This window comes from Kogia breviceps, chromosome 4 (assembly GCF_026419965.1).
Source record: "Kogia breviceps isolate mKogBre1 chromosome 4, mKogBre1 haplotype 1, whole genome shotgun sequence".
Lineage (NCBI taxonomy): Eukaryota > Metazoa > Chordata > Mammalia > Artiodactyla > Physeteridae > Kogia > Kogia breviceps.
The window spans coordinates 105341714-105356219 of record NC_081313.1 but is presented as its reverse complement, the minus strand read 5'-3'; the positions used below and the strand labels follow the sequence as shown (position 1 = coordinate 105356219).

The 14506-nt window shown below is 39.5% G+C and overlaps 1 protein-coding gene across 10 annotated transcripts in view; it reads right to left on the bottom strand.

Annotated features, from left to right (window-relative positions):
* The window catches only part of MEGF10 (multiple EGF like domains 10), a 376760-nt gene that overhangs the window by 58962 nt on the left and 303292 nt on the right, over positions 1-14506 (bottom strand). For all 10 annotated transcript variants that reach the window (XM_067031512.1, XM_067031510.1, XM_067031511.1 and 7 more), the window contains one exon: positions 1047-1293. In XM_067031512.1, coding sequence (XP_066887613.1) covers positions 1047-1293 — 247 coding nt within the window. The remainder of the gene's footprint in view (positions 1-1046; positions 1294-14506) is intronic.

Genomic DNA, 14506 nt, shown 5'->3' with positions numbered 1-14506 from the left:
CAGAATGACAAGCCCCCACCCCATATTGTATGAATACACCTTCTTCCCTAGGCCTTTAATTGTCTTTTTTACTCTCCTGTTAAATTGCTGCAAGTTTCCCAAATCCCTATTCAACTGTGGCCTTGATAAAAACCCATAAAAGCAATACTAACAATTAAATAGTCTGAGATGATCATCCATTCTTCTGAAAATCAGGACTTTCTTGGCTAATGCAATTTTTTCCTTAGCTCTCCTTGTATAGCCCTAACACTGTCAGCAGGAAGTATTTACCTAGTCAGCCACATTTTTTTCAAGTTCTAATTCTGTGACTTACAAGTGTAATTTTCTCATTAAGGGAAGAAAATTTTTTTATCTCCTACTTTTTTTTGGCAAATTCTGCCTCTTAGTCTGTTTGCTAATACAAGCAAACTGAAGAATGCCCTTCCCACAAAATAAAGTAGTGGAGATTAAGTAACTGCTTTAGTGTTCTCCAGAAAGAATTGAACTATCTGGGTGCACATATCCTGCACAGATGTGATATATGTACTTTCATATTCACAAAGCAACATACATATCTATGGGCATTAAATAACCCCGCTAACCTTTCATCATGGACTATTTCTGACGTCTTTCACCTTCCTTCTTCTCTAAGGCACTGAACCCACCCAGCTTTATCCAGCGAATTAACAGAGCAGAACAACGTGGATCATTAACAGGCAATAGTGTAAAATGAGTGCAATTGAGGGAGTATCGAAGCGGAACCCAAATCTGCCCCAACAACCCCAAATATTGCCATTCAGCACAGCATCCTGGCCCTCTCTGCCTCTGCTCTGCCAAAAGAAGACATGGAAGCTGTCTCCGAGGTTCTGGCTGGGCTCTGATGCTCTACAGCAAACAGCAGGAGCACCTAGTGGCCATCACTGCTCATCTCCACAACTGGGCCTCGGGGCCTATTCCCTCAGTAACTCTTCAGGCAGCAATAGAAACAGAAGCGCAGAAATATATCAGCAGCATGAACAGAGAGGGTGGGTGGGCTCCGCTATGCTGCTCAGCAGCAAGTCACTTACAAGGCTCCAGTGTAGCCGGGTGAGCAGCGGCACTCCCCCGTGACGTGATCGCAGGTAGCTCCGTTCTGGCACTGGCATCTCTGGTGACAGTCGTTACCATACGTGCCTTGCTCACAGCGCTCCTCGCAGCGCCAGCCCCGGAAGCCCGCAGCGCAGTGGCAAGCCCCCGTAATGGGGTTGCACAGAGCCCCGTTTTTGCACTGGCACCGGCTGCTGCAGTGAGGCCCCCAGTGATCACCGTCGCAGGCTGAGGTTGGGGAAAGAAACAGTGGAGGGCATCAGAGTACAGGTGTGGGTAACGGCAAGCTCTTTAGAAGCAGCTTTCCTCTCCCTTTGGAGAGAGAGTGGCTTGATGATCCCTTCATCACCATTCCTCAACCGAGCAGCGGGGCTCGGGCACACATCCATGGCAATATTTCACTGGTGCTCCGCAGTGGACCACTTCCTATTGGTCCGCTGCTAAAGCATTGCTATACTGTTCAACTCCACGCCTGTGCTCAGTCTGTTCCCTGCACCTGGAATGTTGCCGTTTGATGTGGCCAGAGTCATTGGCTAGGGGAGGGTGTGAGCAGTTGTAGGGAGAGAGGAGGCTGGCTAGGCAGGTGGGAATGGTCAGCTTATGCAGGGGTTTTTATGCACACCAAGAAGTTTGGATTGCATCTGGTGGACAAGGGATTGGTATTAAAGGATTTTAAGCACTGAGGGACAATGGAGATTTGCCTTCTAGTAAGATCAGCTGGCTACAGCATGAGGAGGGCAGGAAGGAGCTGACAAGGAGAGGCAGGAGTTGGGGCAAGAAGCATAGTACTCAAGGGATCAGTGAGGGGGCCTCGCCTCAGGCAATGATGAGAGGGACAAAGAGGCAACCCACAGGCAGTCCACTGAGGAGTGGGCTGGCCTTGCTACAGGTACACGCCGAGCTCTCGAAAAGGAAACTGCTGCTGTGCTTTCAAAGTAATCAATCAAAATACATGTGATTGGGAGCTAAACAGAAAAGGTAGGAAAAAAACTGACTAAATGTTTAAAGTCACTGACTTTAAAATACAACAAACCTGAAACTGATATGTACAGCAAATAAAAAGATGAGGGACATGAAACCAGGTAATACAAAGGCAGAAAAAAGCATTTAAAAGACATATTTTGTTTTTAACAGCTTTATTGGAGTATAATTGCTTTACAATAGTATGTGAGTTTCTGCTTTATAACAAAGTGAATCAGCTATGCATATACATATATGCCCATATCTCCTCCCTCTTGCATCTCCCTCCCACCCTCCCTATCCCATCCCTCTAGGTGGTCACAAAGCACTGAGCAGATCTCCCTGTGCTATGCAGCTGCTTCCCACTAGCTATCTATTTCACATTTGGTAATATATAAATGTTCATGCCACTCTCTCACTTCATCCCAGCTTATCCTTTCCCCTCTTCGTGTCCTCAAGTCCATTCTCTATATCTGTGTCTTTATTCTTGTCCTGCCCCAGGTTCTTCAGAACCTTTTTTTTTTTTTGTAGATTCCATATATATGTGTTAGCATACGGTATTTGTTTTTCTCTTTCTGACTTAACTTCACTCTGTATGACAAACTCTAGGTCCATCCACCTCACTACAAATAACTCAATTTTGTTTCTTTTTATGGCTGAGTAATATTCCATTGTATATATGTGCCACACCTTCTTTATCCATTCATCTGTGCATGGACACTTAGGTTGCTTCCATGCCCTGGCTATTGTAAAGAGAGCTGCAATGAACATTGTGGTACATGACTCTTTCTGAATTATGGTTTTCTTAGGGTATATGCCCAGTAGTGGGATTGCTGGGGCATATGATAGTTCTTTTTTTAGTTTTTTAAGGAACCTCCATACTGTTCTCCATAGTGGCTGTATCAATTTACATTCCCACCAACAGTGCAAGAGGGTTCCCTTTTCTCCACACCCTCTCCAGCATTTAATGTTTGTAGATTTTTCTGATGATGGCCATTCTGACTGGTGTGACTGGTGATATATCTCATTGTAGTTTTGATCTGCGCTTCTCTAATGATTAGTGATGTTGAGCATCCTTTCATGTGTTTGTTGGCAATCTGTATATCTCCTTTGGAGAAATGTCTATTTAAGCCATCTGCCCATTTTTGGATTGGGTTGTTTGTTTTTTTGATATTGAGCTGCATGAGCTGCTTGTAAATTTTGGAGATTAATCCTTTGTCAGTTGCTTCATTTGCAAATATTTTCTCCCATTCTGAGGGATGTCTTTTAGTCTTGTTTATGGTTTCCTTTGCTGTGCAAAGCTTTTAAGTTTAATTAGGTCCCATTTGTTTGTTTTTGTTTTTATTTCCATTTCTCTAGGAGGTGGGTCTAAAAGGATCTTGCTGTGATTTATGTCACAGACTGTTCTGCCTATGTTTTCCCCTCAGAGTTTTATAGTGGCTGGCCTTACATTTAGATCTTTAATGCATTTTGAGTTTATTTTTGTATATGGTGTTAGGGTGTGTTCTAATTTCATTCTTTTACATGTGGCCGTCCAGTTTTCCCAACACCACTTATTGAAGAGGCTGTCTTTTCTCCATTGTATATTCTTGCCTCCTTTATCAAAAATAAGGTGACCATAGGTGCGTCGATTTATCTCTGGGCTTTCTATCCTGTTCCATTGATCTATATTTCTGTTTTTGTGCCAGTACCATACTGTTTTGATTACTGTAGCTTTGTAGTATAGTCTGAAGTCCAGGAGCCTGATTCCTCCAGCTCCATTTTTCTTTCTCAAGATTGCTTTGGCTATTCGTGGTCTTTTTTGTTTCCATACAAATCGTGAAATTTTTTGTTCTAGTTCTGTGAAAAATATCAGTGGTAGTTTGATAGGGATTGCATTGAATTTGTAGATTGCTTTGGGTAGTAGAGTCATTTTCACAATGTTGATTCTTCCAATCCAAAACATCGTATATCTCTCCAACTGTTTGTATCGTCTTTAATTTCTTACATCAGTGTCTTATAGTTTTCTGCATTCAGGTCTTTTGTCTCCTTAGGTAGGTTTATTCCTAGGTATTATTCTTTTTGTTGCAATGGTAAATGGGAGTGTTTCCTTAATTTCATTTTCAGATTTTTCATCATTAGTGTATAGGAATGCAAGAGATTTCTGTGCATTAATTTTGTATCCTACTACTTTACCAGATTCATTGATTAGCTCTAGTAGTTTTCTGGTAGCATCTTTAGGATTCTCTATGTATAGTATCATATCATCTGCAAAGAGCGACAGCTTTACTTCTTCTTTTCCAATTTGGATTCCTTTTATTTCTTCTTCTTCTCTGATTGCTGTGGCTAAAACTTCCAAACCTATGTTGAATAATAGTGGTGAGAGTGGACAACCTTGTCTTAGAGGAAGTGCTTTCAGTTTTTCACCATTGAGGATGATGTTGGCTGTGGGTTTTTCATATATGGCCTTTATTATGTTGAGGTAAGTTCCCTCTATGCCTACTTTCTGCAGGGTTTTTATCATAAATGGGTGTTGAATTTTGTTGAAAGCTTTTTCTGCATCTATTGAGATGACCATATGGTTTTTATTCTTCAATTTGTTAATATGGTGTATCACATTGATTGATTTGCATATACTGAAGAATCCTTGCATTCCTGGGATAAACTCCACTTGATCATGGTGTATGATCCTTTTAATGTGCTGTTGGATTCTGTTTGCTACTATTTTGTTGAGGATTTTTGCATCTATGTTCATCAGTGATATTGGAGTGTAGTTTTCTTTCTTTTTGACATCTTTGTCTGGTTTTGGTTTCAGGGTGATGGTGGCCTCATAGAATGAGTTTGGGAGTGTTCCTCCCTCTGCTATCTTTTGGAAGAGTTTGAGAAGGATAGGTGTTAGCTCTTCTCTAAATGTTTGATAGAATTCACCTGTGAAGCCATCTGGTCCTGGGCTAAAAGTCAGATTGTAAAATGCAGTTCCAAAGGAAAGGAAGAATGGCTATGATTCAAGTCAATGAGCAGGAAAAAGAGAGCAGGGAAGAAAAAATCCTCAATCACAAACATTCTAAAATTTATGAAGGGTGACAATAAGCAAAGCCTACTCTCAATATGCATTGCCTAGTCAGCGGTGCATTTATTAATTAGATGCTATAAAAATCACTAGGGAGGAAGCACCCTGCCTAGAGCTCTTAGGATAAATTGCTTTTATGATAAAAGAAAAGTTTCATTTCATAAAAATTTTGTAATGTCAACAGATCTGTAATAAACTATTGAAAAAAACAAAACTAGGCACACAGCAAACAACTTATTAGACTATTAGACGTGCAGGATTTATCTTACATTATTAGAACCCACCTTTCATTTCATAATTTCAAAAGGTTTAAATGAATAATTCTGTTTTTAATCAGTATGGCTTTGGTCTCATTAGTACTTTAATAAACATACTTTCACACAATTAAAAGCAGTGGAAGAGAATTATCGAACCTAAAGCAGATCAAGAAAGCAATTACCGAAGAACTCACAATATTCTTTCACAAAATAAGAATAAGTGGTAGTTCCAAGATGAGATTTCAGCCTAATTGTTATTCATATGAGTAGTTTCTTTTATTGCCTATGGATATGGAAAAAGTTGTGGGTTTTTTTCAATTTTAATTCTTTCAATCTAAGATTTATTCTTAAAAAAAAATTACATGGTATGTTCCCCTTTAAACCCTCTCAGCTATCCCAGTTGGAGAAGAATCTGTCCTGTTTTGAAGGTTCCCCAAGATAAATTACATAGTCCTTTGTAACTTGTTCCCTGGTTCATCAATCCTAAGAGTATGGAAAATCTTCATTCCATGTAAGCCAAACCCATTATCCTATAACTTGATCCCCCCCCTCCTCTTAACAGTATAGTCAATCCTGTACATCACTGTTCTCTATATTGTAAATGATTTTATACCTTAAACATGAATACATCCTTGACACTGCTCTTTGCTATACTAAATACTACAACCTCAATATTTTATGAACTTTTTAAAAGTTTATTCAATTTCACTCATTTTCTTTGCTGAATCCTCTCCAGAATGTCCACATCCCTCTCAACTTCCGGGAGCCTCAGATGCTAAATTAAAGATCCATTTTTCCTTATGTATAATGGGGGATTAATTGATTGATGCAGAAAAACAATGTAGGTAATAAAATTACCTTGATAAAGATACCAAGATCATGTCAAAAGCATTAAAAAAAAACATCATGATGACTTAGAGTTCTTTTCCCTCACTATGATATTGGGGTAAGAGTAGGCTGGAGCACATATGTTTTATAGAGTATATTTTACAACAAGAGGAGAGTGGTAGGAAGAATTCAAGTATTGAGAGGATAGAACTGATCTCTCCTCTCCTTCATAACCCATTTAATTGTACATCCCATTCAACAGCTTCTCTCCCAGCAGAGCAGCCAGACAGAAACCAGTTCTATTTTCTTGGGATTAGATAAAAACAAAAACAAAAACAAAAAACCCTTAAGATATCTCCTCATGGTAAAAACAAGTTTATAGCAGACATTGATAACTATCAGCATTAAAGAAAGGGTTTCAGGCTTTTAAAGAAATATTATCGTGCCGACATGGTTAATTTCCTGCCTATATCTAAGCACTGTGGCATGCTTTGAAGTGACAGCTTCTCCCCTTGGGGTTGTATTTCTCTAAAAAGCCACTGATACATAGGCCTCACAATGTGAATACTAAGCACCAACATGGACTCTAATGGGAAGAAAATCCACATACAGAAGTCTACAGACAAACAGACAGGAAGTAGGACAAGTAAGATACAGAAGCCTGGCTTGAATGTAGCCATCAATGTGACTTCCTTTCCTTTCTTCATTTGTCATATTTAACTGCTTCAACATATCCACTTTTAAATGTATACTAGTGAGTTACACAGTTTATCTCACAAAAGCCAGCTTTCTTCCCTGATTACTACAAATACAAGAGTATGTTGACTGTCTAGTACAAGAGGGAGAATTTGTTCCTTATGTTTAGTGCCAAGCTTGACCAATTATCCTGAATTCAAGTACTGTATTTAGAAAGACAGTTTGGAGAGAGTCTGAACTCAAACCATCTGACATCTTTTAGTTAACACCTCACTCAAATTTCAAGGGGCAAGTACTTCACTCCTCAAGAAAAAGGGACTGGGTTGGTTACTCCCACTGACAACTTTTTAAAAAAATGTAATATGTATAACTGAATCACTGTGCTGTACAGCAGAAATTAACACAACATTGTAAATCAACTATACTTCAATAAAATAAAAGTTTTTAAGCAATGTAGTTAACATGGAAATAACTTGAATATCCTAATAGGAAAAGGTAAATGAACAGAATTTTGTTTCAGATTAAACTGAAAAGAACCCAGATGCTAATTAGGAAGTGACGCCTCCTTTTCAGCTTCTGGATTCAGTTCTTATTGTGTGAACAGCTAGAAATGTGCTATCAGATGCCATGTGCCCAGAATCATGCAGATGTTTCAGGAGACAGCTTAACGAGGGTCTCAGCACAGACAGCTTGCTCTAAGAAGCTCTCATAGTAAGTTGGAAATAAAAGGGATTTTAAACTAGTGTGTAATGTCAGGAGTATACAGGCCATGCTACAGCTCTTAGGGACAGCTTAGCAGAGCACTGGCTCTTCTCAAGACAATGGACTCACCCTGGAGCTCTAATGGCTGTAACTTCCAATGACATCTGTAACCACAGGTTATGTTCAGGGGCTGGGGGCTGAAATTCACTCAAGTGGTATCTCTTAAGTACCTGCCTTGTGCCAGCCATGGAACCAGGACTTGACTTCAAACAAGAACAATAAAGCTCATGCTTCTACAAGCTTATAGTTTAATGGCAAGGTGTCAAGTTACTAGGCAAGAGAATAACCTGTGACAGATAGTGAGGTAAAGATATGGACTGGGTACAACGGAAAGCACAGGGATGACACTTAACCAATGTTGGTGAGTCGGGAAAGCCTTCCCTGATAAAATGATGTCTAAGCAAAGACCTAAAGGCAGAGGGTGCCATATTTAGGTAAAGGGCAGAGGATTTGTACATAGGAAAAAGGGAGACTGCAAGGAGAGGGAGGTTGCAGGGGGTATTACATTCAGAAAAATGATACATTCAATGGCCAAAAGCCTTTTACATGACAAACATTCATGAATGCCCTCTTGGGTTTCTACACTATTGTATCATGGCCACTGTCATCTTTCTTAGCTTTGTGCACAACAAAAAGAAGTATAGAAATAAGCAGAGAAGAAGAGATATTAAACATGTCCTCTCCCTCCATCAGTCCTCCCCAGCCTGCCAAGCTCAGCTCAGAAACCTCTGTGCTTCAGGTACATTTTACAACCCAATCTGAGATGCTCTCTGAAAAAGGCAATATATATTTTCCATGACACTCACTTTGCACTTAGATCACAGTTTTTATATATGTTTGCCTTGTCTCATATCTCTCAAATAAAATTGAATTTCATAGGTGTTAAGACACACGGACACCCTTCTAGATCTTAGCAGTTATCAACAGAAGGTTTCATACAATCATGTCCTGGCAGTCACCTGGCTGACAATGATGGTGAGAAGCATTCTTATTCAGAGATATTAAGCTGTGAAAAACTGTGCAACTGAGTCATGAAGTAGTGTCATAATAATGATGAGACTGATACTTACAGTGAGGATGATTATCTCTCCCTTTTTTGGGAAAATCAGTTCTTATGCACTATTATGGGATAAGAGATACCACATCTAGTTTACAGATTAGTCTGGGAAAGTGTATCAAAAGCCCTTTACTCATAAATTCCTCTTCGGGGATTTTTCCAAAAGAAACAAACTTAAGTGTGTAAAGACAATTAGTAATACTTACACTGTGCCCACAGACGTTGTTCTAAGCACCTGAAATAGATGAATGACCACAGTGTCCCTATGAAGCAGGGATGACAGTTACCCCTATTTTATAGAAGAAGAAACTGAGATCCAGGTGACATGCTTAAAGTTATACAGGCAAAAAGGGGTGAAGAACAGACCTCCCGTCTTCAGTTTGGATTCTAAACCACTCTATTCTACCCCCTCCCAAGCTTTAAGGATGCTTAACCCAGCACTGTTTATAACAACAAAAAAATTAGAAACAACCTAATTTTCTAGCAATAAAGGACTGGTGAAAAAATTTTTGGTATAATCATACAATGGAATACCATGCATCAAATAAAAGTGATATTATATAAGAATATTTAATGAACTTGAAAGATGTTTACAATATTGTAACTGTAAAAAGTAGATTTTTAGCAACAGATTAGAATAAACTAGATGAAATTGTCATTAACTTAGGTCAAAAATGGCCTAATATCAGCAACTGTATATGGTTGAACCTAATATGTGGGGAAGGGAGGAGAAGAGGGAGAAAGAGAAACAGATAGAGACAGAGAGACAGATATTGAAAGACTGTGGGCCAATGGGACCACTGGGTAACTCTGGGTCTTAAGACTGTGTGATTTTTTTAAAATTCATTTAGATTAACTAGATTTTCTAAATTTTCTGCAATTGAATGTATCCTTTTGGCAGGAGGAGAAAAGCAAGCAAAAAGTTACTTTTTTTTTTTTTTTCAGTACGCGGGCCTCTCACTGCTGTGACTTCTCCCGTTGCGGAGCACAGGCTCCGGACTCGCAGGCTCAGCGGCCATGGCTCACGGGCCCAGCCGCTCTGTGGCATGTGGGATCCTCCCAGACCGGGGCACTAACCCGCGTCCCCTATATCGGCAGGTGGACTCTCAACCACTGAGCCACCAGGGAAGCCCTACATTTTTAAATAGTTCAATCTGCTGAGCATTTATACTGTGCTATGTTCTGTGCTCCACACTTTACACACCACTCTCTAGTCCTCACAGCACTGACAAGGTGGGCGTCATTGCCACCTTCAGCACAGGGAGGCTATTTAGGATGAAAACATCTAGGTAAAATGTCCAAAAACACCAGACTGTGGAATCAGTACTTAAACCCAAGGTTGTCTTCAAACAAAAGTCCAAGCACTTTTCACAAGTCCATTCTGCTCCTGAAGTAGTGAAATTATGTATTTTGGTTAAACATAATATCCCACAATTATGTTTTTCATCTAATATGATCCATTAAGGCGGAGCAGCCAATGATAAGACCTTTCACTGAGCGAGCCTTTGGGGTCAGCCAGTGACTCAATATTCAGGGGCACTGAAAATAAGAAATTATCTTATTTCTTATTCTAGTGAGAACATAGGGCGTTTCTCAAAGAGAAAATAAAATTAAGGAGATGGTTAAATTTGAAGAGCTTCTGTAAGTTGAAAATGATTCTATGCAAACAGAAAGGGCAGTGAACTCACTGTGAAAACAGTACTGATGCCATTAGCTGGCCTGCTAAGGAGTACTCTAACGTGAAAACTAGGCCTGCATAGTACCTGGCACATGGCTGGTTCTCAAGATATATTTGGTGAGTGAATGAAAGTGATTGTGCACGCAGAGCAGGATAACTAACTTGGACAAGCAGAGAAACCTTAAAACCATCATCGCAATTCTAGGTACATCCTCCTCTCCTAATTCACTTCAAGCAGTCCAGTTTTCTGCGCAAAGGACAGGGAGAGAGAGAATAGGTTCCAAGATACACTGAGTTTTGAACATGTGTCAGCATTATGCAGCTACTTTATTTTAACCTCGCAATAACTCGATGAGATGGGTATAATTACTCCAACATTTCATGTGGAAAATGGACTCAGATGGTAATTTGCTCAGTCACTTAGCATTCAGGTGGCAAAAGCAAGGGTTCAACCCAAACCCATCAATGCTTCCATATCTGCGCTCTTCCACACACCCTGTGGACCATCCCAAGCGAGCAATGCTCATCAATTACCGGATCTGATATCAGTGCTCATTACTGGCTTTTGCCTGCTTTTCAAAGGAGAAACTTCTAGGACAAAAGTGTCACAGATATTTGAGAAGTAATACTTGTTTGCCTAAAATGACAGTTCCCAGGCTTCAAAGTGTTAGTAGCAGGTTCATCAGAATGGTTTGATAAGAAATGTTCCAACATGTCCACAGCCATGCATGTATTGACAAAAACAAGGCATTAGGAAAAATCTTTGAACAAATGAGAGATGGTTTAGTAAATCTCTTGTTTTTGTGTAGACCAAGAATAAAGAAAGGAGAACAATTAGAGATACAAAGAAATGCCAAATGGAGAGATACTCCAGAGGAAAGAACAAGGGCACATTAATACATTGTCTCATCCAAAGGACTCCCTCAGCAGAAAAAGAAAAAAAAGGATGAAATCATTTTTCCCTTAGAGAAAGAAGTGATGGTTACCATTAAATTCACCTTGTTACAAAATTCATCAATCACTAGCTGGCTCAAGAAATGGATACAATCACTTAGCATTAGACAGGACTGGACCTTAGCAGGGACACTGCAACTTCATAGGAATGGAAACTTGAGCAAGTGCCTGACCTTCATTATACTTAATTTTCTTTTTGTAAAATGGAGATGGTGAAATGTACTAATTACATCAAAAGTACTTGTTGCTATGTGTGACACAGCACAGATCTGGTAGCAGCAGAAATTTTATTCTGTGGTTGGCACAGTGGAGTGTCCCACCCCTAGAAAAACATCCTCCAGCTGTATATGAGGCTGGAATAACAGGCCTGTTGGTGGTTTGCATTATTTGTTTGTCTTGCATGAATCATTCATGCCAAAAAGGACAACTTAGTTCTCACAATGTGAATTCCAAAAACAAATTGCCCAGTAACTCCATAAAGTAAAAACAAGCCTTGGTGTATCACCCTTTTCATCCATTTTTATAAAGCCAATTGGAAAAAGCTCAGGCCTGGGATGAAAATCAGCGTTAATTTACATCCTATTCTTAATTGTCAATTAAAAACTGGATTTAGAAATTGCTCACTTGCTGATGATAAACATGTTCAGAGGTGTAGGCTCATACATGGAGCCCAGAAATATAAGGAGAAACTTAGAAACAAACATGTGAACTTCTTAAGAATCCTCCCCTTAGCATAAAGAAGTAGATGGTCATAAATAAAATCTAAAGAATCGTGCCATATTAGAAGGCATCATTTCCAGGACTTGATTTTTCCCCAGCTTATCTACACCCACCAAGACCACAGAAACAGCCTTGAAACACATTTTGAAGTATAAGATGCCTTTTTTTAAAGCAATTGGTTCTGAATTACAGCAAAAAACAAAAGGGCCCAATTCTGTGTGCTTGTGTTTGGTATAAAGAAACCTTAGATGAACTGAGTAGTCCGTTCTTTTGTTTTTGTTTTATCTTGGTTTAACACCTCTGGGATCAAAGAGGTAAAACTGTATAACTATATGGGGTTCAACAACTTTGTGGATACATCTCTACCAGATACTTACAACGGGATAATGTGTTCACTCTTGGAACTCATGTTTATCATAGGGAAAGTGACATCAGTTTACAATACAAAACTACCCTCACCAGGGTTGCTGTTTGAAGTAACTAAGACTGTAAGTGCCCTTAACATCTAAATGTCAAGCATCTATTAGGTTACATCAGTCAGCTATACGGACTTAAAAATATATTTTTACATGGAGTTTCACCGTGACATTCTCCATTGACTTTAAATGTAGGAAAATCTATGATTATGAGAGACTTTAATAGGAAAGAAAATTCAGCCCTTCATATCCTCATATATAGACAAAGCACAAATAAGTCACTTTCAAGAAAATATCTCTACAGAGTGCCTGGCTTTCAAAAGAGACCAAAATAATTTTCTGCTGTCTCAAAGGATAGAAAAACATGATTCTTCTTGAAATATACACACTTTCTTCCCAAGCCTTGGTTCCCTCAGGGTCTTTTATCTCCCTGTGATTTCATCCCTTGTGCCTCAGGCTAACAAGGCTATGGTGTGTCATTCCCTTTGTTAATGTAGAAGAAAAGATCCTCATTCAAAACATCAAGTGCTTTAAAAATAAAACAAGTTTGTAAAGCTTCTCCATCCATGAAGAAGAACAATAAAAATGTATTTTCCAGATCCTCTGAAAGCACTAAAACCTCATGTCCTTCACATGTCAAAAAGCCGGCTGGAGAGCTGACAGAGTGCCAGCAATCACTATGGACAACCACCCAGTGCTGTTTATATTAATATTATTCAGTGGCTGAGAGAGAACCTTTATTCTTCTTCTTTAAAAAATGTTTATTAAATGAATTTTTGAAGCATGAACTGTCATTTTATAACATCAGTGCATGCTTATCCCAAATTATGAACCAGAAAAAAAGGGTGTGAAATGTTTATATTCTTTAATGTTTCTAAATATAAATGTTGATGTCTCTCAACGAGAGCATATTGATGACTCTATTTACAGTGGAGGGAAATCTCAAGGATATAAATTGTAGGCTCGGATTAAGTAAGGGATTTGGGGGGATTACATTTATTCACTGAAGTCAAAAGAATAACAACAACCTTGGGAGCCATTACGGGATATCTTGCTTTATAAAGTCTCACCATATTTTTGCTCTTTTGCTCATTTATTCTTTCATTAAAAATGTACAGAGCAGCTTCTGTGGTTACTAAGTTCTGTTTGTTGAGTACTTACTATTGCTCCTCCCTGAGACCTGACCTATAGCTAAGATTTCTTTGTCTACTGGAAGAGACTGGCTGACAGTGAGACTTATCAGAAAAGAATGTGCTAAGCCTTGCAGTGCACAGGACACTCGAACACAGAGGACTCACATCTACTGAGTCTCTGGGCAGAGGAGAGCAGGGAGGGGAGAAGGCTTCCAGAAGAGGTGGGCTGGAGGTGAGCACTGAAGGATACGTGCTCAGGACTACTACTGTGCAAGTACTTATTATCTTCATCCTGGATGTGAGAGGCCAAAAGGTGGAAGCCTTAAATGATTTGCTTAAAACCCAACAGTAAGGAAAATCAGGTCCCAAACCCTCAATGCTAACAGGATGGTCTGAAAAATTTAAGTTATCTTGAGTAAATGAAAAAAATTTAACCACAGAAGACAAGTACTACTATAGCAAAGGCCCACATTCTCACAACCTAGAATTAACTGTTGTGACCATTGCATCACATTTGCTTCATCATTTAATGCAAGAAATAACACGTTACAGTTAAAGTCCCTTTTATCTCTTTTGTACCTGGTTTTCAGTTCTTTCCCTACTCCTTCCTCAGAGGGAACCACTGTCATGATTTTTTTTAAAATAAATAAATTTATTTATTTATTTATTTTGAGCTGCATTGGGTCTCTGTTGCTGTGCGTGGACTTTCTGTAGTTGCAGTGAGCAGGGGCTACCCTTTGTTGTAGCGTGTGGGCTTCTCATTGCAGTGGCTTCTCTTTGTTGCAGAGCACTGGCTCTAGGCACGTAGGCTTCAGTAGTTGTGGCTCGCGGGCTCTAGAGCTCAGGCTCAGTAGTTGTGGCACACAGGCTTAGTTGTTCCGCGGCATGTGGGATCTTCCCGGACTAGGGCTCAAACTCGTGTCCCCCGCAT